Source organism: Mercenaria mercenaria, chromosome 7 (assembly GCF_021730395.1).
Source record: "Mercenaria mercenaria strain notata chromosome 7, MADL_Memer_1, whole genome shotgun sequence".
In the NCBI taxonomy this organism is placed as follows: Eukaryota; Metazoa; Mollusca; class Bivalvia; order Venerida; family Veneridae; genus Mercenaria; species Mercenaria mercenaria.
Window position 1 is genome coordinate 80,854,053 of NC_069367.1, and position 25,243 is coordinate 80,879,295.

The 25,243-nt window shown below is 35.1% G+C and overlaps 1 protein-coding gene across 6 annotated transcripts in view; it reads right to left on the bottom strand.

Moving 5' to 3' along the window:
* Window positions 1-11,251: 11,251 nt before the first annotated feature.
* The window catches only part of LOC123555204 (calcium-activated chloride channel regulator 4-like), a 30,022-nt gene continuing 16,030 nt past the window's right edge, over window positions 11,252-25,243 (bottom strand). For 5 of the 6 annotated variants that reach the window (XM_053548775.1, XM_053548774.1, XM_053548776.1 and 2 more), the window contains 4 exons: window positions 23,482-23,637; window positions 16,213-16,437; window positions 15,341-15,750; window positions 11,252-12,566 (listed from right to left, as the gene is read on the bottom strand). In XM_053548775.1, coding sequence (XP_053404750.1) covers window positions 12,528-12,566; window positions 15,341-15,750; window positions 16,213-16,437; window positions 23,482-23,637 — 830 coding nt within the window. In that variant the 3' untranslated portion in view covers window positions 11,252-12,527. The remainder of the gene's footprint in view (window positions 12,567-15,340; window positions 15,751-16,212; window positions 16,438-23,481; window positions 23,638-25,243) is intronic. The other variant, XM_053548777.1, reaches the window with a different exon arrangement.

Consider the following 25,243-nt stretch of genomic DNA (forward strand, 5'->3'; position numbering starts at 1 on the left):
CGACCCTAAAAAATAGAGAATATTAGGTTACTGTCTGATAAATTTAAATTTATTAGGCGAGTTGAAGAAAATATATTAGGGCGAGGCTCTGCCGAGCCTTATATTTTTTCGTAGACGAGCCTTATAAATTTAATTTTTTTCAGAAAGTAATCTAATATTCTATTTATCCTACCTGTTCAGAAAATTGGGAAAAAAGTCGTTGGAAAGAGCAACAACGTGCAGACTTGACGTCATATAATATGACGTTTGCTTGTGTAATTCAGTTTGTGGAAACTTGAAAAAAAATGCAATAACTTTTTTATTTCTGAATAAAAACTTTTGATTTCACCACTTATTTTCTAAGTTCAGACATTTCCAACACAATGGTGATGATTTTAAAGCAAAATTTTGATAAAATAAGTGATTTCAAAAGTTCCCGTAAAATTGATATCTTGACACTGACTAGATAAAGCAAAGTTTATTAGGCAGGCCGATATTGTGCTATATCTTATATGAAGGTAGGATAAAAGACTAACTTGAAGTATAACATTACATATAGGAAAAAAAAAGTTATTATCGTAAATCACTTATTCCTTTCAACATGCTGAATTTAATACTCCAAATTACAAAATCAAAATATTTGCAGTATGTCACTCCATAAGGTATATTTCTTTTCATATTATTGTCATATATTGCATAGTTTCATTAAATAATTGCTTTTATAGTTTGTAAATTGATTAGGAAATAAGAAGATCTAATTCAGTATTTCACATTAGTTACTTTTATAAGACTATAAGGTTATTCCGATTAAAACAAGAGAGCAGCGATGGTGCTAAATTGCTCATCTGACCTACGTCTAACCCCAGATAAACTGGTATTCAATCTTGCTTATATTTAATAGAGACAAACACCTGACCATGTTTTATCAGGTAAATCATAGACCAGGTTTTTGCAAGTAATAATTACCTAGCTTTATACCTCAGAATACGAAGTTTTTAACTTGACCTTGAGTTCATTGGCAAAGATTTATGATGACCAAAAAGAAAGTGTGGCCTTGAAAGAAAGTGTTAACAAGGTTTAATAGAATTTAAGCCAGTGACTTTTAACCCCAAGTAACTACTAGTAAGTTTTAATCACCACCAAGATTTTGTAAAGACAAATATTCCGACAGTTTTATGAAAATCAAGTTGAAAATGTGACGTCGAAAGTGTTAACAAGGCTTTTTCAAGGATTTTATCAAGTGACTTAGTTTCAGGTGTCAGGTAACAGTTTTTTTTGTCATAACCTACGTTTTATAGTGATACGCGATCTGACAAAGCCTCTTAGTCTAGACTGTTATAAAGTTTTTCCTAAGATAAGACCTAGTGACCTAGGTAAAGACCCCAGGTTACCCAGTTTCTTAACCTAATCTAGATCTGATAATTGCAAATATTCTTACAAAGTAATATGAAGATCGCTAGTAGTAACAAGATTGTCCCATGATTTGACAAAATGACCATTGCTTTTTGTCTTAGGTAACCTTATTTTGAAGTCGACCTGGAATTCATAGAGACAAACATTCTGACAAAGATTTATGACGATCAAGTACAAAATGTTGCCCCTAGAGTTGATCTCAAATATGCAAATTTCAAAATTGACCTACTTTTTTTAGAAAATAAACATTGTTAGTTTTTTTATCGATTGGTAGAAAATGTATCCTCTGACTTGTTAAAATGTTATCTTATGATTTGACCTGGTGGTCTAGTTTTGATCCAAGATAATTGTTTGACATTTTATTATAAGTAACATTGTGAAGTTTCAATAACATTCTGTCAAAAATTGTAATCTCTAAAGTATCATCCGTCAACATTTAGGAGTACTTTATGCTCAGGTGAGCGGAAACAAATAATTTTACACTTGTTTGTTTCAGTAAGAAAGTTATATTTCTAGAGGTGGTAAGATTTGCTTTCTTAAATAGCTTCATGGGAAGGATGAGAGCATGACTGTTTGTTTAAATTAAGTAATTATCATTATTTTTTTATAATTATGTACACCGCAACTGATTATGCCATTTTATATAAATAGGCGTTTGATCAAATTATTCAGTTTCAGTTTTCTTAATGTGTATTTATATCGGAGAGGTAATGTTTTCATCGAAATGAGTCACGAAGCACACTAATGTCAATTATTTGACCTAGATCTACTTATAAACGTTGTTTCTATGAAAATGCACAAGGACAAAGAAGACAATTCAGATTTCCATAGATAGCGTACTTTCGAAACGTACATTTATTCTTCCTGGTGCGTTTTTTCTTGCTGTTTATGAAAAGTGATCATTTAAATTAATACTTTGTACATGTATAAAAATCAGGTAAGGTGAGAAAAATGTTATCGTTCTTACATGTGAAATTTTGTTGAGGTATATTTAGGTGTAAAGAAGTGAACGCCTTACTCTGGCATAATTAAATACCTAATACATTAAAACCTGGTTATCACAGCAAATGTAATATTAAGATGTATAATGTGTTTAAAGAATACCTAGAACCAGTTGATAATACCATATTTGAAGACCGTTTGCTTGCCCTAGACTTTGTTTCTATGTTTCAGAAAGTGAGCATCGTGCTATGAACAGATCACATTTTGTTCTGAAAATATGCTTGATTCACAAAAAAAATTCACTTTATATTGTCCCAATGTATAGCAATTTGAGACTGAGATATAAATTACAATGCCCAGCTCCATGTAATTTTGTCGAATACCAATTGAAGTCTTTTCTATATGTATAATTTACGCTTATCTCTACAAAAAATGCTTTTAATTGTATATTCGAACTATTATGAGCATTGGTTAGTACTAAGTTATGCAAGGTAAACAGATAACTTATGTTTTTCACATTGTTTAACGTTCTTTCCTCAGTTTTGACAAAAATACTAGTAAGTGTTAAACTCGTTAAAGGATTTGGTTCCATCAGACTCAAAACTAAAACTATTATCAAAAGTAGACCCTTGTGTATTATCCTTATTTCTATCAATAAAAAGAGAACTGAATTCATTTCTCCATTTATTTAATACGTCTGAAATGTTTGAGGAAGTATTTCCATTATCTAAGATAACTTCTTCTGGAATATGTTTTTTCCTAGTATGACTAACTCCTATTTTGCCTATGGATTTCCAAAAGGCACTATGGTCAACATCACATTCCTTTAACAAATTACCTTGCATAGTATACCAATATATTCGCTTAGCCTTCTGTACTTGTCGATCAAAATGTTTACGTATATTAACATATTCTACTTTGAAAATACTTTTAAGACTTCTATTTGCACAATTTAACCAATTTCTTTCGGCAATACATAGCGTGGACCACAATTCAGTAAGATCATGACTCCACCAGGGTTTACCTGGTCTGTGCTTTCTATAGTTACTAGACAAATTCCTGGCAACAGTTTTATGTGGAATACTGGTATACATATTGCTCTTAACTATAGCACACCACTCTTGATATACTGAATCAATATTTCTACTATTTATTTAATTATATTCAAGTCTAAAGATAAGCTCATTTACATCCTGCAAAACAGACTGATCGCTAAGAAAATTACTTGGCATGTTTTTAAAATCAAATTTTACATGGCTATATTCGTTATTATCACTATCAACAAACTGTTCGTTGTCATCCCAGTTTAAATTTACAACAATATTCCATGCTAATAAAGAATGGTCTGGAATACTACTAGTAGTAGCTAGGTTAGCAATACTTCCTATTGGTGTAATCAGATCGGACGTCAAATTAACATCAAAATCTGTAAAATTACATAAATATTGATGTGGTACGATACAATAATCAACCACTGAGCAACCATTAACTGATACAGATGTAAAATTCTGTTCATTAATAGTACCACGTCCATTCAACATAACATACACATATTTGTATTGATTTAATCGAAAGTCTACAAAAAGTTCACCATAATAATTTGTGATAAAATCAATAATTTTGCGTTGAGGCAACTCATCTACACCAGCACTAAAATCATCTAGCTCTCCAGTCCTACTATTAAAATCACCACAGATGTATATAGAACCAGAGGTTTGGTATTGGTATACACCAGACAACAAATGATCATAAAAATAGTTAACATCAAACTGGCGTGTAGAATTCTCTGGTGGTAAATAGCAAACACAAGGCATAAGAGTGTACTTGGTAAACTTATGCTGTACTTTTAACCATAAAATACCTTCATGAACATTATCCAAAATAGACACATCATAACTGTTTAAAAGTTCTCTTCTAATTAAAAATCCAACCCCAACAGAGCCCTTTTTGCGTTCTTATGAATAATTTCCAATTTAAACCATACCAAACAAAACCATCAATATTCAATGTTTCATCATTACACAAATGAGTTTCTGCAAGTGCTAAAATGTCAAAATTCTTATCTAAAATACAAGAGTAACGCAAGTTAAAATTGTCAGAAACTGGGTTAACATTCCACCTTCTAACATTCCAAAACCCAGCTCGCAACTATTGCTGCCTCTGTCGTTGATCTCTGTGGTTGCCACGTCCTCGGTTTCTATCACGGTTGTTGTCTCTACCATATTTGGCACTTTGCCAGTCATGACCATCCTGAAAAGAGAAGTCATCATGCCGACTTTCCGAGACATTATCACTCTGCCTGTCATTACTGTTCATTCTGTTTTCACTTCTCATACCAAAGGCCCCTACTCGCCTGTCATTATTATTTATATTTTCCCTACTAGACACGTCTTCTCGCCTGTCATTGCTGAAACTGTTATCTTTATCACTGTGATTATTTCTAGCAGATCGTACCACTCGTGTCCCACTAACCTCAAGATCTTTATTTCGAAGGACATTAAGTATTGTGCGAAAGTTGTCTGCCATAGTTCTCTCTTGCAGTGACTTGTCATGGCTGATAAATATCTCCCTAAACTGACGAGAATCCCGAAGCAACTTTTTTGCCATCATCACTTTGCGCTTGTCCTCGTGCGATTTAAATCTAGCAATAACTACTCCGGGTTTTCTGGAATCACGGTTTTTCTTTCTCTCTACTTTCTCACATTCAATTCCCCTTAACTTAAGGCCATCCTTAATCATAGCATTTACCTTGTTGAGAGTATTTTCTGAAGTTGCTTCTGGCAAATCCAGAATGACAATATTCAAGGCAATGCTTCCATGGTCATTGGTTTTATCTGAGTTACTAGAAACTTCCTTTAACTTATCGTAAACATTGTCTATTTCCGCTGAAATCTCGGCATGTATATCCTGCTTTACAGAACTTATTTTCACATCAACCTCTTTTCTTATTTTACTCATTTCTGATGAGACTCTCTTGTCCAAAATTTGAGCCATCTTAGTTGATATTTTATGCTCAAGCCAATCTTCCAATTTATCCATTCGTTCATTCAGTGCAGCGAATTGCATGTTTAAGTCTGCAGCTAAGTTTGCTAATAAGTCATGAACACTAATATTTACACTGTTATTCTATCCTGAGTCAGACAACAAGGACTCTATTCCTGCATCTCCTGACTTGCTACTGTTTGTTTCCATCGAGCTATTTGCTGAAAGCCTTGCTTTTTTCAAATTAATATCACTACATTCTATATGTGTGGGTTCTGATCGGTTGCGTTTCTTTGGCGTATTTACTCTGCTTACCCGCTGAGACGACATAATCGACTCTACGTACTCCGCTGCATCATTACTCGCCATGCTGCCGACTTTACCAGTTTAGAGTTAATGCAATGGTCAGGACTAGTTAATAGAGACCACAGTCTTCTCAAATGAACACTCAACTATGACCCACTAAGTCCAAAACATATAAAGGAAGTAAATGTCAAAACTGCGAAAACCTATGACACTCCGCTGAAACCGGTGACGAGGTAAACACCTCACGGACAGATAGTCTCCTTGAAATAAATGTCTTTAATTTCTCAGCTTCTTACGAATTAATCTGATAATACTTCTTGCAGATACTCTCTCTGGACATCTATACACGGAACAGCTCTATAAATACGATTTAAATCAGTCTTTAATTCACAAAAGTCGTCAAAAACTGTCCCCCGCTAAAGTCTGACAACGTGCTATAGGTCAGAGACCACTATCAAAAAGCATTTATTTAAATATCGATCGGCAATTATATCATTTATTTTTCTTTTCATTTTCATTCCATTGTTTTTGTATGAATAATTAGCTTTGAAATTATCTTTTCAAAATTAACAACTAATTAACTTGTTTGCCACACAAAGTACATCAACAACAAATATATTTTTCGGACGTTTTTTAAGTTTGCCATATTGTTGCATGTGTTTATATTGCAAAGGACATATTACTGCCGATTTGCGAATACACTGTGACACAATTTGAGTTGTTAATTTTACCAGTTACACCCAATTTTCTGTCTCAGATACAGCAAAATACAGTATGTATTATACAAACGAGTACAAAACTCTGTATACAATTCACATTGGATACTGATAAATATTTAATCAGAATGACAAAATAATCTCGACGTTTCATGTGTCAAATAGTTGTCCGTTGTCATTAAATTGGTTGTTTTAATCAACAGATTATATCAAGATTCTATTACCATGATAATTATGTACTAGTGATCTAATTTGGTCCCGTTGTCGATTTATTTTATCTACATGTAAACAATAGAAACAATTATACAAATTTACAACAGAACACTGCTCACAAAATTGCTTTGATTCAACGATTTTAACCTGAGCTTGAAGTGTTAATGGGGAGCCTTTAAAACATTTGATTATAAAATGGGTCGGCATGACTGGCAACAAAACACAAAATGTCTGGAAAACCCTCCTCAGCTATGCAGGTCCAATCCCATTCTCAGTCTAGACTACTGTGCCCCTTAATTAAGCAAACTAAGTCGTGTTTTAACTGTAAATGTGAAATACTGTGAAATCATTTATTTTCGTCGGCACGAAATTTCGTGGTTTTGGCCAAAACGCTGTTTCGTGGGGACGTAAATTCGGGGATTTTCATTTTTTGTAGAAAAAAAAAATAATTTCCACAAGAATAGATTTACAGGTACTTAGGTTCCTTACATGTGAAACCTAAACGTGTCATACAGCGCTACCATGGTTACCGAATTTGCAATCTACGCTGCGGGAGATTTACGAGTGATCATGTGCCAATTAACGACCGCGTTATCTATAATTATACGACCCCTAATTTGCAAAACTTTTTAAAACTGTGAAATATTCAATAAGAAAAGTCGGCGCCAATTAAAAAGTGTCAAAACCGTAGTACCTTGCACAATTAGCATTTATAATCGAAACAAATAAAAAGTTGATCATTGATCATTTGATCGTGTTTTAAACAAGAACTAGTTATTATACTGCAAATTAAAACAAACTACATGTATTATAGATTAAAATACTGTTGTTTTTATTCCGTAGTACTAGTATAACAATAGTAATCCTTCATAAACTTTTATAATAAAACTGGTCCGATTTGTTTTTCAATATGAATGGCGCGTCTACATCTAAAATTGCATGCTGTTGAACTTTGTGCATGTGTTATTTCCTGCCGAGAAACGTGTAATGTGAATTAAGTATTAATGCATCGGACGCAAATATAGCAATTTATTTATAATATTTAATAGTTTCAAAGTCGTAGTATTTTACTACATGTCAGTAAAAACAAGAGCTGTCACTAATGGTGACAAATGCCCCCGCAGCGCCTTGTCCTTTGACCCGGTGACCTTGACCTTTGACATGGTGACCCCAACGTCAGTAGGGGTCGTGTACTTAATAAGTACTATCAGCTTGTGAAGTTTGAAGGTCCTGGGTGCAGTGGTTCGCGAGTAAAGTGTCTTCATGCAAAAAGTTAACGTTGTGACGAACGAACGAACTAACGGACGGACAGTTGAAAACTAATATGCCTCCCTTCGGGGGCATAATAAAGGCCGAACAAATCAAATACCAGCCGTATTATAGTGCGGTTGGCACGTGACGCTACGTCAAACTTCTATTTTTAGTATCTACTTTTACTTTGACAAGCATGCCATAAGCAATCCCTGCGTGTATCAGTGCTATACACTGGGCACGTTAAAAAACCAGGCTGTCTATTCGCAACGAGCTAGGCTAAGTTAGCCGGACACGCCTGTATCTGATTTCTGATCTCTCTGTCGTGGGGGCTTTGTCTCACTCTGTCCCTCTGGTCAGATCGCTCTGTGTCTGTACTAGTAGAGGATGAATTATGCGCCCTGTGTGGCTGTATTTGAACTATGTAAAGCGCCTTTGAACGTGAAATTGATCATGAAAAGGGCGCTATATAAATCTGGTATAATAATAATAATAATAATGAACAAACCACGGGTAAATTAAATAGTCGGTTTTGTTTCCACGCATACCCATGTTTATCGTTGATGGAGCCTCCATAAACTACACGAAAGCTGCAGGTTAGTACTGTCGCATGCATACGAAGTCTACGGATCAGATCGAACGGCTATGGTGTCTTGTTTGGCGACTTTGCGTACAATTAAAATTATCGTGGGCACAATTTGTTCGTTGGCACTTAAATTGGTGGTTGAGCTCAACCATGAAATCCACGAAAATTAATCCCCCACGAATAATAATGATTTCACAGTATAAATCTTCCTAGGTGCAATGTTAACAATATAAAAGTATTAGAGAAACTCTTAACCCATCAAAACGTCATCTGGTATGCTCCGCACAGCAATATAACCAATCCAGCTCCGTCAGCTACACCCCACCCCCCGGCTACTGGATCAGTTAATTAAGGTTTTGGTTTCGTGTTTGTTGGATTTAACGTCGCACCGACGCAAAGACAGGTCATATGGCGATTTTCCAGCTTTGATGTCGGATGAAGACCCCAGGTGCCCCTCCGTGCGTTATTTCATCATGGGCTGGCACCTGGGTTCAACCTCCGACCTTCCTTTAGCCAGCTGGACGGCTTCCTCACATGAAGAATTCAAAGCCCCGAGTGAGGCTCGAACCCACATCGGTGAGGGGCATGTGATTTCAAGTCAGTGACCTTAGCCACTCGGCCACGGAGGCTCCCGCTTAATTTAGGTATCTATTTCCTGTGTAAACTGTACTTGTAAGTACACATGCACTTTTATCTCTAACACAGCACCTTGAGAGATCAATATTTTACTTGTGACAGCTTTAAACATACTTTCGTTTTCATATTGTCATCAGATATTATTGTTTCTCAGTATAACATAGATGTAGGTCTTTGCTTGATTTTTGAAAAAAGTTTTGTCATTAATCAATTGAAATAAAATATGTCCTTTATTTTGGAGAACCATTTTCAAAAAAATCTTAAGCAGCCGTTGACTTTTCTTTAACTCGCTTAAATTAGTGAAATACTTCATGTTTATGGCATGGTTCACTAATAGTGCTGTATTCGTACTATTATATATCAGGAATGATTTATCTTGCTTATTAATATTAAGGGTCACCATTTATTTTTTCAAAGTTAACATAACAAAGTATCATTTCAACAAATGTGCTTTAAACACCGACAAATCAATTGGCAATTATTTGCAGCAGTAATCCTTCGTTACCACCTTGAATCTTAAAAGTTGATTTAAACAAAGAAACATTAACGTAATTTGATTAGATTATGACAGAAATCTTCTATTTCAGATGACACTTCAATAGATTTCAAGTAGTCCATGCTTCCGAAGGATCTTGTTACAGATTTTGTAACAATCACAACAGCAGTCTTTAAGTGCCGTGTGGCGGCTGTGAAAAATCTCCCTGTACTTAACAGCAATTAAAACGGAACTTTAATGGTCGTTTGCGTGTATCCATCTTACGTAATATATAAATGCACGGACTCATAGGAGCTAAGACGCTTTTCTACGGAGGTGAAGGTCCGGGGTTCGATTCCTAGCTACTCCCACTGAGGTGTGTCCTTGGACAAGGCACTTTATCACTGAGCTGTAAATTGGTACCAACGAATTTCTTGGGCTAAGGTAAAATTGATTTTAACTGATCCTATCTTAGGGTCGCTCAAAGGCTCTACAGAGCTCATTGTTACCAAAAAGCGACGGTAAAAAATTACCTTTACATGTTTACCTTTTACCTTTGAGTACTTCCGGAATCACATATAACGTGATTATGAAATTGTGATTTATCTTACATTGATTTTGGCTTTATTAACAAAAGTGTAATTGAAGAGTGTATTGCAATACTTCATAACTTACCAAAATCAGTTGGGATGATTAGCTGAACGTTTACGTGCTAATTATATATCAAGCAGCTTGCTATTTTTATGGATTCAGTATGGATGGAGAAATTAAGGCCTGTATTAGACAGATGATTCTGGTTATCCCTGGCCATACGTTTGTATGACTTTAGTGGTAATATTTAGTGTACTATTGATATGGATATGTTGTAAATCATTTATTCTATAGAAGAGTGAAATTAAGTAATACAGTAAATCATCGGTTAATATCACATCAGAGGAGCAGATACCACCACTCAAAAGTAGATATTTCTGACCGATTAAATACGATTCTTAGTTAGTTCACCTCTTCAGAGCAACAACCTCTGTATATCAAATACCTTTCCTGCACTGCATCCAAGTGGTGTTCGCTCTACCACGATTGGACTGTGAATAGCTTTGTACGGTAAATAGGCAAGAAGTGTTACTACAAGTAGTAACCAATATACTGTATTTTGCAGTTATACCTAAGCAGTATAAATGTAATACCACAAACTGCGTATCATTGCCACTACCAAGAAAAGCTAGTAATCAAGCGGGAAATTTGTTTGCCCCTGCCTTAATTAAAGGACTTTAACCATTAGGTATGTTAGTAATGCTATAAATCAAACGTGTGCCGTAAGCCTCCAGTTGTGAAAAAAGTCACATTTAGAAAATTTACAGACTGTCAGCAATAGTCATCCATGAAAGTGAATGAATAATGGAACATTCTTGCAGTTATATATAGTATGCATTTATGCATGTGTAGACATACAACATTCATGAGTGTACGGTGTGTGATAACCTGAACAAAACCTGTAAACGATGATGACTTTTGTTATGAGTGTAAATGATTTTAGGTAGTTAGCCATTGGGCTAGTTTTCATTCATCTCGTATAATGCTATTAATCAAATAATTTCAAATTGGCCATGATATTTATTCAAGACTCCGGTTTGAATACCACAAGAGGCCAAATAATAAGGCCGATATGAAGTCACCTGATAAGTGTATAAAGTATAAAGTACTATTTGTCATTAAGGGAACGTTAGAGATACCTGAAAAATTAAAAACGCTATATCTGTTTACTAAATATATTTAATCAGGATACAAAATTAGCATTTCAAATCTAATTTATAAAACATAAGGAAAATGAATAGAGAAAAAATATTAAGTATTATTTACATTAAAAATAAAGTCTTCTATTCTATGCTTTTAGAATTGTCATGAATGTAAAGTGATAATTCCTGTCGAATACCACAGCCATTGTCGTTTTTAGCTATATACAAAAAGGTATAAACATATTCTGCAGATTTCAAATTTAACACTGGACGAATTTACACTGAGCAAAGTTTCTAATAGTTGATCTCACATTCAATAGTATTGCTTCAAAAGCAAACCTCAAGGTATTAAAGAAAATCTTTGAATTTTATAACATTATTAAGGTGATAACACATCCTGAAAATGATTTAACCATACTTTTTTGCTTATACATACATGCAAGTAGAAACATAAAATTACAGCAATACAAAAAGCAAATGGGTTGGGAAACAAGTTCTATCAACATTCCGAAAAATGTGATTGCATAACGTGTGATACAAAAGAAAGCGAATCACCACAAAACCAAAAAAAGCGCAAAATATTAGTATTCTTAAGCAAATTTGATTTTACATTTCTATCTTTCGTACTCACAAGCAAAGTGAATAAATATTTTTCAACTGATTTCTAACTTTATACGAATCACTTCATAGATTACTAAAATCTTGAAAAGTACTGATACTTCTGTAACGAAATATCAGAATTCAAAACATTTTAATCTCAAAAATTAAAACGTAATGAATTTAACAATAGAACTCTATCCCATAAACAGAAGAAAGATACCTTCATCATTTACTTCAAATTAAAATTATTCTTACAAAAATGTTTTTTTGTAAAATTTAGATAAATTCTAAACGTGTTTCCCTTAGTTTATAGTTCCATCCTTTGATAAGTGTAATACATTAAAGAGTGGTTTTCAATAGGCTTCGGTCGTTAAATTGGTAATTTTATATCATTGAACAATTCTAGTGTGTAATTTGTATATGTATGTCATTCACATCATATAGTTCTCAAAGAAACGCTGTTGTTTTTTAGGAAATTCGCCATCGGTTCAAAACAAAGTATTGCGTTGGCGTTGAGTAAATGATGACAGAACAAATTTTGAAACATTAAGATTAGAAGATAAGTCACGAGTAAGATTTCGGAACCTACAAATTTATTTTGCTTGTTTTCAAAATATTTTCTACAGCATGTACAAGGTACAGTCTGTAAACGGTCACTCATTCAATGCACTATCCCAAGTATGTTATTGTCTTGCTCAAATTCTTCCCATATGAAAGTTGGTGTCATCGGCCTTCTGCAATAAATCAACAATGGTGCTTTGTAATAGATAAGTGTTTGAAAATACGAAATCGTATTACTGTTTAAAAACCAACGTTTAGATATGCCTTGAGACTGAATTCATTTCATACTTGTCACGGAAAACAAGTGAATGAAGTATTGTCATGCAATACAATGTCCCCTACTGGAAGGTACCTTATTTTCTCTACGGCAGTATAACATAATGAACTGATATCTGTCAATGATGTTTTAAACTTGACCTGGGGATCATCAAGACAAACATTCTAACCAAGTTTCATTAAAATTGGGTCACAACTGTGGTCTCTAGAGTGTTAACAAGATTTCCTTTGATTTGACCTGGTGACCTAGTCTTTGACCCCACATGACCCACATTTGAAATGATCTAGAGGTCATCAAGACAAACATTCTGGCCAATTCTCGTGACTTTCAAACTTAAACCGTTGACTCTAGAGTGTTAACAAGATTTTCCTTTGATCTGGCCTATTGACCTAGCTTCTGACCTCACATGATCCATTTTCGAACTTGACCTAGATATTATCAAGACAAACATTCTAAGTTTCTTTAAGATTGGGTCACAACTATGGCCTGTAGAGTGTTCACAAGCTTGTCCTTTGATTTGACCTGGTGACCTTGTTACCTTGTTTTTGACCCAACATGACCTAGATTTGAATTGGCCCAGAGGTCATCAAGACAAATATTCTGACAAGTTCTCATGAGTTTCAAACTTAAACTGTGTACTCTAGAGAGTTATCAAAATTTTCATTTGGGTTGGCCTACTGATTAAGTTTTTAACCCCACATAACCCAGTTTCAAACTTGACCTGGAATAATTTCCTTTGATTTGACCGGGTGACCTAGTTTCTGACCCACATGACCAAGATTCGAACGACCAAATTTCAAACTTGACCTAGGGATCATATGCATCTATAAAAACATTCTGACTAAGTTTCATAAAGATTAGGTCACAGCTGTGGCCCCTAGAGTGTTAACAAGCTTTTCATTTGATTTGACCAGGTAACCTAATTTTCGACACAATATGACCCGGATTCAAACTTGACCTAGAAGTCATCAAGACAAACATTCTGACTAATTCTCATGAGTTTCAAATTTAAACTGTGGACTCTAAAGTGTTAAGAAAATTTTCCATTGATTTGGAATACTTACCTAGTTTTTGACCCCACATGACCCAGTTTCGAACTTGACATCAAAACAAACATTCTGTCTAAGTTTCATAAAAATTGGGTTACATGTGTAGCCTCTAGAGTGTTAACAAGGCAAAGGTTGACGGACGACGAAAGACGGACGACGACTGACGAGGACAATGACCGGTCACAAGAACTCACCTTGAGCACTTCGTGCTCTAGTGAGCTAAGAAAAAGCTTAAATAAGTCCACAGGAATAAGTCCAGCAGTTAGAGATATGTCAAAATACACCTTAAAATTGGATGTTACATGCATGTTGTGCCGAGTTAAAATATTAATTATTTATAGTAACAACAAAGGGAAGTAATAAAAAAAACAAGAATACATCTTGGTGGTGAGTATTTGTGCCAAGTTACATCAAAATCCCTCTATGCACGAAGGAAACATGCTCCGGACAAAGTCATTCTTGAATTTAACATTTGACCTCTAATTGTGACCTTGACCATAGACTTAGGGACCTTGTTCTTGCGCTTGACAGTCTGTCTCATAGTGGTGTACATTTGTGTTAAGTTACATCAAAATCCCTCCATGCATGAAGAAGGAATGCTTCGGACAATGCCATTCTTGTATCTGACTTTTGCCCTCTAAGTATGACCTTGACCTTAGACCTAATGGCCTAGATCTTGCGCATGACACTCAGTTTCATGGTGGTAGACATGTGTGCCAAGTAATATAAAAATTCCCTAAAAGGATTGTCGAGTTACAGACTGGACAGGAAAAAGCCCTTTTGGATTTTGACTTCAAAGTGTGACCTTGACCTTTCAGCTTAGGCTCGAGTCTTGCACATGACACGTTGTCTCAGCCAGGGGAATATTCGTGCAAACTGATATGAAAATCCTGTTTTGTATGACAAAGTTATAGACCGGAAAGGAAATAAAGTCATATTGACATTTGATCACCAAGTGTGACCTTGACCTTTAAGCTAGGGTTCTGGGTTTTGTGCATGACACGCCATCTTATCATGGGGAACATTTGTATCAAGTAATATTGTAATCCCTTGATGGATGACAGAGTTATGGACCGGACACGAAACTGACCCTGTAAGGCCATGTTAACATTTGACTGCCAAGTGTGACCTTGACCTTTGAGCTAGAAGTTTGAAAGTTGTGCACGACATATCGTCTTATTATGAGGTACATTTTGCCAAGTAATACTAAAATCTCTTTATGGATGGCAGAGTTACGGACCGGACAGGAAAAAAATGCCTGTTGACATTTGCCCTCTAATTGTGACCTTGACCTTTGAGCTAGGGGTCCGAATTTTATGCCTGACACGTCGTCGTATCATGGGGAACATTTCTGCCAAGCGATATTCAAATCCTTTAATGAATGACAGTGTTATGTACCGGACACGAAATTGGGGACGGACGAACGGAATGACGGACGGACGGAAAAGTGCATTCCTATAGTCCCCGAAACTAGTTTTCAGCCAGTAGGGGGCTAATAGTGCTAATGAAATAAGTAAATATTTAACTTATGAGCATTGTTTTCTCTCAAATTAGATGGCAACGTTTAAGTTAATCTGACATTTAAGAAACATAATCGTAACTTACATAAGATTGTACGTACCTTAACTTGTCGCTTTCTGCACAACAGTATTGTAAAGATCATCAGCAGAAGTATAAATCCTCCCCCTGAAGCTCCAATAATAACATATATATTCATATTGTCTTTGTCTATGGCTTCTACATCGTCATCAAAAGAGCCGCGTTCTCCAACCGCACGATACCCCTTTGCAACAACTATAGATAAAATGTTTGATACCTCTCCAACATTTCCTGCTTCGTCAACGGCCTTTAGAGCAAAGAATGTCGTGCCAGTATACGACTGCTCAGCATCAACAACAATTTTCAATGCTTCCATTCGACCAGATTTTTGTGGACTCAAACTAATATTTTTCATGTCAAGTAACTCAGCAGAATCAAAATCATTAAGAAGGGTTTCGAAGTCTTCGGAAATCCTAAGGATGTAAGCTGAGGCTGCAACAAACGAATAATAAATAATTCAGTGATCTAATAAATACGTAGCAAAACAAAAAACAGAAACAGAGTTAGTGTATAGATAATTACATGAAAACATTATATTACAATATATACTAAATATTTATATGAATATCTTATTCTGTATTAATAAGTTCACATGCGATTGAATCATAACTAGATTAGTCTGAAAATTTGGTTATCAACATTTCTTTTTATTTTCTAGCATTCTACAAAAAATAATGTACCAAGGAGGGTGCGCTTAAAGATGTTGTATAACATTAAAGGATGAAGCCTATTTTTCAATTCGCTCACAATGTTTGTTTCAACATTTTACGCTTTTCAGATATTGGCATAATTATGTCGACATTCAGTGCTAAACCACACAAAGAGAGATATCATAATTTGACACCACCTAGTGATGACACAATTACGTCATTCTCCACACATCTATATACAAACCTTGGCCGACATTTTTGTCATCACCCGTGGCTGTCCAAGAAATAGTAAAGTTTCTACTCTCTCCAGACGGAATTTTTTGTTTTACGATGTGGTGTATATTAACATCAGTAATTCTTCCAGGGGGAACTATATCATTTTGATCCGGGTCAACATAATTTTCGATGTACAAATCTTCCAATACCGTAACGCGTTGAAAAGCATCTTCATAGACTTCTGGTTCGTCATCTAGTCAAGACATACAAATATGTAACAATAACGAATGATTTGTACATACAAACAAAATTGGTAGATTTCATATAATCAGTATATGTAATAACACCTAGATGGAATAAAATCAACTATTTATATTTCCTACCAGAAACATAGGTATATCGCTACGGTGTTCATCCATCACCTGTTGTTTCAATAACAAAATCGTATTTGTTTTGGCAAATAGTAAATACTGGGCTAGTTCGTTAGCTTCACACAACCTTGGATATACCGGTCACGCAAGCAGGAAGAAAGAAATCTAGAACAAACGAACAATCCGTCGGACGCCAGTGTAATATTAAATATTGACCCCGTTGAAAATCGACCCCATAGGACTTTTTTCAACGGATGACTGATCAATTTTCAACGTTGAAAATTGACCCGCCGTTATTTAATGATCCATCCATGCGTGAAAATTTGACCCTCGTTGAAAACTGATCAACTATAGTCAGGTCATATTTAAACGTTTAAAACTGATCCTAATAATCTAACGCAATTCGCCATTACCATACATATCAAAGATTAACTACTTTTTCAGGACTGTAAGTAATAAACGTTTAGTTATACATTCAAGCGCGCCACAAGCTAATAATACGTCTACTTATTTGCCAATTCATCGGCCATAACTATGCCGATACTGGTCAGATATAGAAATTAAAACTCAGCTACACATCTTAAGGTGCTTATTAACGTCTATATGTAAAATTGGTGACTATATGTATAACGTATGGACGAGATGTCTGAAAAGTGATCAACTACAGTCGGGTCATATTTCAACGTTAAAATTTAAAAGCTCTCATCGATTAAGGACCGTTGGTTTTAGTCGCAGTACTGACCTGGTTGTTTATGTAGGGATAACGCATGTTTTTTCGATTTATAACATCTGCAACATCCCGAGGGATTAGTTGGTGCCTGAGCCCGGTGGGCAAGGGTTCCAACGTATCCCGAGGGATTTTGAAGATGATATAAACACGAAATGAACATGCGCTACCGTTATCATAGCATAAAACGCGTAAAACTAATAAATGAATATATTGTCCCTCAAAGTCATAAAATTTCGACGAAATGCGCGGGAATGTCTGAGTTTTTGTTTTCACGTTGACGTCATTTCCATTTGAATTATCTATTTTGGGGCCGTTATACGTTTATGCTTTGCCAGGAGCGCCCATATATAAAAATGTGTTGTAACAGCACGTGAGCGCGAGAATCTCTGTTAACACACGTTTTCTCCCCTGTTAAAACACCCCCGAAAATTGAAAAGAACACCAGTTTTATGCTAGAATGTTTTATAGGTCTGTCATGTAATAGTGATGTAACGTTAAAATGACTCAAGAGGTCAATTTTCAACGTTGTAAAATGACCCCTATGTAAATTTAACGTTACACCACCTTTACACGACCATAAAAAACACTAACTGACACGAATGCCTAATATATTATGGGTAGATCAATTCAAACCATTCACAGTTTAAGACTCGGTGAAGTTATTATTATTATCATTATTATACCAGATTTATATAGCGCCCTTTTCATAGTAAACACGTTCAAAGGTGCTTAACTTATTATTGCAATTGCAGCCACACAGGGCGCGAAATTCATCCTCTACTAGTCAAGACACAAAGCGATCTGACCAGAGGGACAGAGTGAGATAAAACCCCCCAGAACAGATAGAGAGAAATCCTCATATGTTTTAGATACAGTCCTATCCGGCTAACTAAGCCTAGCTCTTTGCGAATAGACAGTCTGCTTCTTTAACGTGGCCGGTGTATAGCATCGAAACATGCGAAGCAGTCTTTCCTGGGAAGATTTAGTACAGGCCTCTTAGTGATAGTATTGCGCATATTCCGAAACTTTCAGAATAGTATACTGTGGAAATCGTACAGCCAAAACGTTTACATGTTACCATTAACTCTGACCTATTTGGCAAGCCTTTTTCTAGCGAGATCGCCTATGTGGGATGCTAAAGGTCACAAAATGTCCTACTTTCCGCTGAAAGGAATGTATGGTCATTGCATGGGAAAAGCATGGGGATAAAAGGTGCCCAATCGGATAATTACTTCAAAATCTGAAAAATTCTGAAGAAGTCATTTTATGTTTCATTTGACTTAACCATGGTGAACTAGAGAAATATTTTCAAAACAGTTTGCCAAATTGCTCACCAAAAGATTAAAACTTGACTGAGAATAAATACTTCCTTTTTGTCTGATTATATTCAGATATACACAAGTGATACAATTATGTGCAAATCTACAATAAATAAAACAATATCATATCCGATTGGGCACCGTTAACTGCTACACTCCCGTTATTGTGTTCAGTGAACTATTTAAATTTGGGTTCCTTCAGCTCATCCATTACTAATGTCGTATGAAGCTACTTTTTATGAATTAACGACAACCAGTTGAATGAAAATAAAACTTCAATGCTATATTCATAGTCAAACATTTTATCAGCTCGAAAAAATAAGGAGAGCTGTTCTACTCGCCCTGGCATCTGCGTCGCCGTCTGCGTCACACCTTGGTTGAGGTTTTGCGTTCAAATTACTATCATGGCCATATCTCAGTAACCACTTGATGTATTGGATTAGAACATCATACGAGCCTTCCCAGTGACCATCCCTATTAAAATAATTAAGTTGGACAACTCTTGCTTGAATATAATTAATATTATGTCCCTTGTTCGACTTCAAAAAAAATCTGGTTGAGATTGTGCGTGCAAGTACCATCAAGACCATATCTCAGTAACCACTAAGTATTGGATTGAAACATCACACAGGTCTTCCAAGTGATCAAACGTATTAAAAAAATAAAGTTAGACAACTCGTGCTTGAATATAAAACAAATTATGACCCTTGTTTTATTATAATAGTTAATTCTATTGTGTCAAAGATTCGAATAGTCGAGCGCTGATTTTTTAAAACAAATTCACAAAATAGTAGTGCAAAACAAGTACTTCTTTCAAGTTTTTCGCGGCAACTACTACTTGCCACTCTTTAAAAGCAAGATTTTTACAGAATTGCTCTAAACTTTGTTTATGCCATGGATTCTTTCAATAACACTATTAACATGTATCAAAACAAAAGAATTTGGACAATGCATGACTCTGCCGACACTATGAGAACCAGTCTTGCAAATATACATTGGAATGAGAATATTGCTAACAAAAAGTCACCTAGCAAATACTGATACCGAAAGAAATTGTGGAAAAGGACAGTAAGTCACTTATTGGATGACCAGACACGGAGACTTTTTAAAGGTATGTAAATAGCTATTTTAATTGTATGTAAATTGCCTTATATTAAACAGTTTATATTAATACAGACGGTCCTCAAATTCATTTGGTCAGTTTCTAACAGTCAAGTGTACAGTTATAAATACACTTGAACAGGTAAAGCATGGAAAGTGTTTATAATCACCACTGTGTTTTATGAACTTTAAAGGCCGTGGATTTGAGTCACAGTATATACGTTTTTATTTTCATCCAGACTCTCCATCGTGCTGGTAGACCAAAGTGCTAATGTGAACATGAAACATTTGAACAGGTAAAGCATGGAAAGTGTTTATAATCACCATTGCATTTTATAAATAGGCCTTCCCTTTCCCTTTAAAAGTCGTGGATTTGAGTCACGGAATATACGTCTTTATTTTCATCCAGACCCTCCTTCGTGCTGGTAGCCCAAAGTGCTAATTAATGTGAACGTGAAACATTTTCACTTTGGCGCTCGTTTTGGTTAAAGGAACGTCGCTTCATACGCGGCGTCGGCATCCCTGATCTTTCTTTGCGGCATCTTTTATGTAGTTCAAACTTTACTTAGCTCAGCCAATGAAACACAGCATCAAAGCCGCCGGTGTATTTTCAACACGCCCTTTTTACACGCCAAAAATGTTTTGGAATTTACAAACTGGTCAGGCGTCTTTCCATTAGTCACGTGTCCCCAATAACCGCCTCCACTTAGAACTGCCAATTACACATTTTTCTATGGCAAACCGTCTAAAATAAATACCTATTACACAAGAGAGCTATCGCTTTAATATGGAAGCGTCCTAGTGCCAGGTGGATTTATAGTTTATTAAAGTCTCATCCACATTTACAATTTATACACACCATATAAAACCATTAAAACATGTGATAATTCTAAACAGAATTATAAGTGATTGTATCTAAAAGCCATATATGTACATTCTATAAACGAAGTTAAGAGAAAGATTATACACATTCTAAAAATGACTATAATAAGTATTAACAAGAATAGTTGGTGCATTTACTTTGATATTATACAAAAAGTAAAACTGAGCAAAAGTTAGAAAAATGATGATATTGTAATATTTTTATCTCATAATTAGAAGTTATCAAGTCCTAATTCTACTATATCGTAATTAGGATTTAGTATCTCCTAATTATGAGATAAAATTTTTCAAACCTGGCACTAGGACGCTTCCATACTTTAACATAAAGAGATATCTTTATAACGTAAAACTACATTTCTTTGTGTTAAAGAGGTATCAATATAATTTACAGAGATATCCCATATAAATATCTCGATACTTCCTGTGTGGAAGTCTTCATGTGCCTGTCAGAGTCTGACCACACCCTATCAACTTGTCAAAAAGCATTGTGGTTAACTTTCATTAACAGTTCCTGTCCAACATATAGATGATCTCGCCTACATCGGGGAAGTTAGCGGTTTGAGCCCGGGCTCGGCCTTGTGAAATTATTTATAAAAAAGAAGCTATCCAGCAAACCTGCGATAGTTTCTGGTTCTTTCCATTGTGTTTCTCATCTATAAACAGACGATCTCCGACGTTTAACTTAAATTTAAATAGCTGTTAAAAATGACCCCATTACTGATAAAAAATTAACGACTGATCAGTTTTCAACGACATTTTGATCAAAATTTAATGTTAAAATCTTGGCGAGGTCAATTCTCAACGTTGAAAAAGGACCCATGGGGTCAATTTTCAACGGGGTCAATATTTAATGTTACACCGGTCACATGAGCTGCAAGTGAAAAAAAATCAAATTTCTAATTAGTTATGACTTTATATTATGGCCTGTTCGAAAGAAGTTAGCGAAAGTTTTCTTGTGGTATGTTTCTGCCTCTGCTGGTATCGACCACAAATTTTCAGATGTTTATTCAAATGTATATAGCGAAAATATATTATGTACCGCTTCGCCTGCTTTGCTTGACCGGCTCACATCGGCGTTCGCCAGACCGACCCGGGCATTACTGGGAAGTCAAACGAATGCCTAGCCTGTTGCCAGCGGCGAAACGGCATGCGTCGCAAATGTGAAACGAACTTGTCAATTTATTATAATCCTTGACGAATGTCAAGAAAGGTAATCCGTTTTCATTTAAAATAATTGATACATCGCTAGAATTCTAAATTAGGCATTTATGTAGACAACAGATTAAACTAGATTTCTTTGATAGACTAAATCGTTTTCCGTAAAGATTTTTATGCAAATATAACACTTTGAAATAAAATTCTATTTATCTTACTGACGAATTATAATGCATATACCCTACCAATTGTTGAATGTGTAGAAAAGACATTCCTTCATCAATAAAGCACACTTACTTCAAATACAAAGAAAAGATCACTGACACTGGATCTTTACATTTAATCTTAAATGGCTAAAATGGTTCAATACTAGTTTGTTTGTTTGTTTGTTTGTTTTGGGTTTAACGCCGTTTTTCAACAGTATTTCAGTCATATAACGGCGGGCAGTTAACCTAACCAGTGTTCCTGGATTCTGTACTAGTACAAACCTGTTCTCCGCAAGTAACTGCCAACTTCCCCACATGAATCAGATGTGGAGGACTAATGATTTCAGACACAATGTCGTTTATCAAATAGTCACGGAGAACATACGCCCCGCCCGAGGATCGAACTCACGACCCCACGATCCGTAGACCGACGCTCTACCTACTGAGCTAAGCGGGCGGGGGTTCAATACTAGATATCAGTGTCTGACAAATCTGTGAATAACATGACATCTTCTCTTACTTTTATTCTAGCATTAACGCTGGTATGAAATACCGCTGTTATCAAGTAATCGTGGAAATAGGCTAAAAGTAGAAATAGACAAAATCCATTTTTCCGATGTTACAGCTGAATATCTATTTCTTTGATATGAATATCATTTTCCTTTTGTTTTCACTATTAATTACCTATAAAAGTTAATGTAGTTATATATATTTCACATTGATTTATGTTGATGTCTATTGTTGTTGAATATTAAAATGCGTGCTGATGTCTATCGGGTGAATGAACAGGGAACTTGTGTTTAAAAGCTTATTACTAGTATTCAATTTAAATTATGTACGAATAAAATTCGCACGTTTTGTATAAATTTTTGTTTTGTTTTTATTGTTGATGGTTACGAATATACTGAAAATAAGATTGCATGTCTTGATTGTGTGGTGTACACTTTGTATGTAACCGTTTTTGTAGCTGCATCATCGCAATTTTATGATTGCAGTGCATGTTTTGACTAGCTTTTACGTGTGCAGGTGTTTTCATTGTAAAAGACCCACTACAACCTAGTGACATATTTGTCTACCAGATGAACTGCATAAAATCCTTTTGAACTTTTGTTATTCAATCTTTTTTCAGTGTATTCTAAAGCTTAATATCTTACACTGCAGAAACAAATTGTGGTATTAACGTCATTAAATACACCAATAACTGTGCATACTGCTACACTAAATCTGTAAAACATGTAAACAGTAAACTATACTTCATGGTCTTATTATTGTCACTGTGAATTTGTAACTGTTGAAACAATACTGACACCATATTTCTCAGTCATGTAAAATTACCATCATGGAAACAAAATAAAATACATTTATTCTGTGCATGGTCTCTTATGTGCGTAAATATGTCTTCTTATAGGTTGTCTTTATGTATTGCAAACCGTGTAAAATCAAATTTCTCCTAGGAAATCTTTAAATCGGATCAAGACGAAACAGGATATATAACAAAAAGACACATATGACGCCTGTTGTACAAATACATACCCTGATACGGTGTTTGTGATCCAGAGGTTCCTCGCATAATAATTGTTTCTCCTTTTCGGCCTGATGCATATACTTTGATATTTATACGTCCTTCATATAAACAATGTGGAAATATATACCCGGAGTAAATTCCGTCATTATCAATGCCATCTGGGTCTGAAGTTGATTTTATATATATAACACTTTAAGATTTTTACCAGTTTCGATAAAAGTAAGTTTAAAGTGTGGACTTAATTCAACAAAAATGCAAATGCATAAATATTTGTTTCAGCATGTTACATTTCACAGAACCTAGTATATCATGTTAAACCTTGTTTCTTATGAAACTGTAAGAGCAAGTATAATTCATCTTCATATATTAGCATTGTAACAGGGCATAATACATATAAAGGAAAAAGAGCACGGCATTGCGGAGCAATATACACACGAAGGTATAGCATTTGACCCCTTGGTGTGACCTTGACCTTGAAGCGAGCCTTCTGAAATATGCGCTCTGTACGTCGTCTTGATGTGTTGAAACTTTGTGTCAAGTTTCTTTGAAATCCTTCAAGGGGTTTAAGAGTTACAGAGCGGACACGAAATTGCTAACGGACGGAATGAACACAGACTGACGGAAAGACGGACACCGGCGTCATAATACAATACGTCCCATTCGGGCGTATAAAAACATGCATGATACAGATGGTCGTAGTCAATGTTTAAGCATTTGTTTGTGAAATAGTTTCAACACCAACTGGAACCGAAAATATTTAACAAAATTATAGAGTGTAAAATTAATACGGCCAGGTAGGCAACAGAAAATCCTTAAATCAATAGAACCATCCTCGCGTAACTCATCGATATGATTTATATATCATACATCATAATAATTATCTATTTCAAGCTGTGAAAGGGAATTACCTCACAATGTGTTAAATAAAGCAATTGTAAAACAGAATTTATTAAGCCTGTTGTTCCCTTTACCTACGCCTTACTTATCAAGGGGGATAACACAATTTTCATGTGTCGGTGCGACGTTAAATCCAACAAAAATAAACAAACAAAACAAAAAACTATTATTTCAAATCTTGCGTGTCACTTGCAGTCAAAGTTTTGGCTCCTGTATTATGATCACTTGACAAATGGCAGTTATTCATGACATGAATTTGTGAATGTAACTCTATAAACTATACAGTTACTGTATACACAAAGTCAGAATAAATTCATTTGCTAAAGATTTTCTCCATTTAAAGTTTGTATCTAAAATGAACTATTTTAGTGAAAGAAGCGCATTCTTTATCTTTACATCATTTCTGTTAGATAGTGTCTTATAGCTCGGCTTGTAAATCCTAAAATATAGTCTTACCATGCAAAAAAGAATGTGAAAAACTACAGGTTGCCAAAGAATGCTGCCGGCTCGGTTTGATTAAGCCTGTTCATGAAGTGTAGTAGGCGCTTAAAAGTATAGTAGGGGCTGAAGATATTACATTATCAATATCAGAAGATAATATATGGATAATCGAGTGACCAAGTAAGCTAATGCAGACTACTTTATGGCGTCATCATTGTGATATTTGAATTAAACAGTTGTAAGCAACGTATAAGATTTAAACTGCCTTTATTATTTAAACAAAACAATATGAGTATGTAAAGTTACGACAAGAGTCATTTTTCCTTATTGCAGGCTGTCTCATTTGACTGAATCTTATTGCAAAGTGTCTTCTCAATCTAAGTATCATAAAAAGTTAAAATTACACTGTGTTTTCAAATATAGTCAAATTAT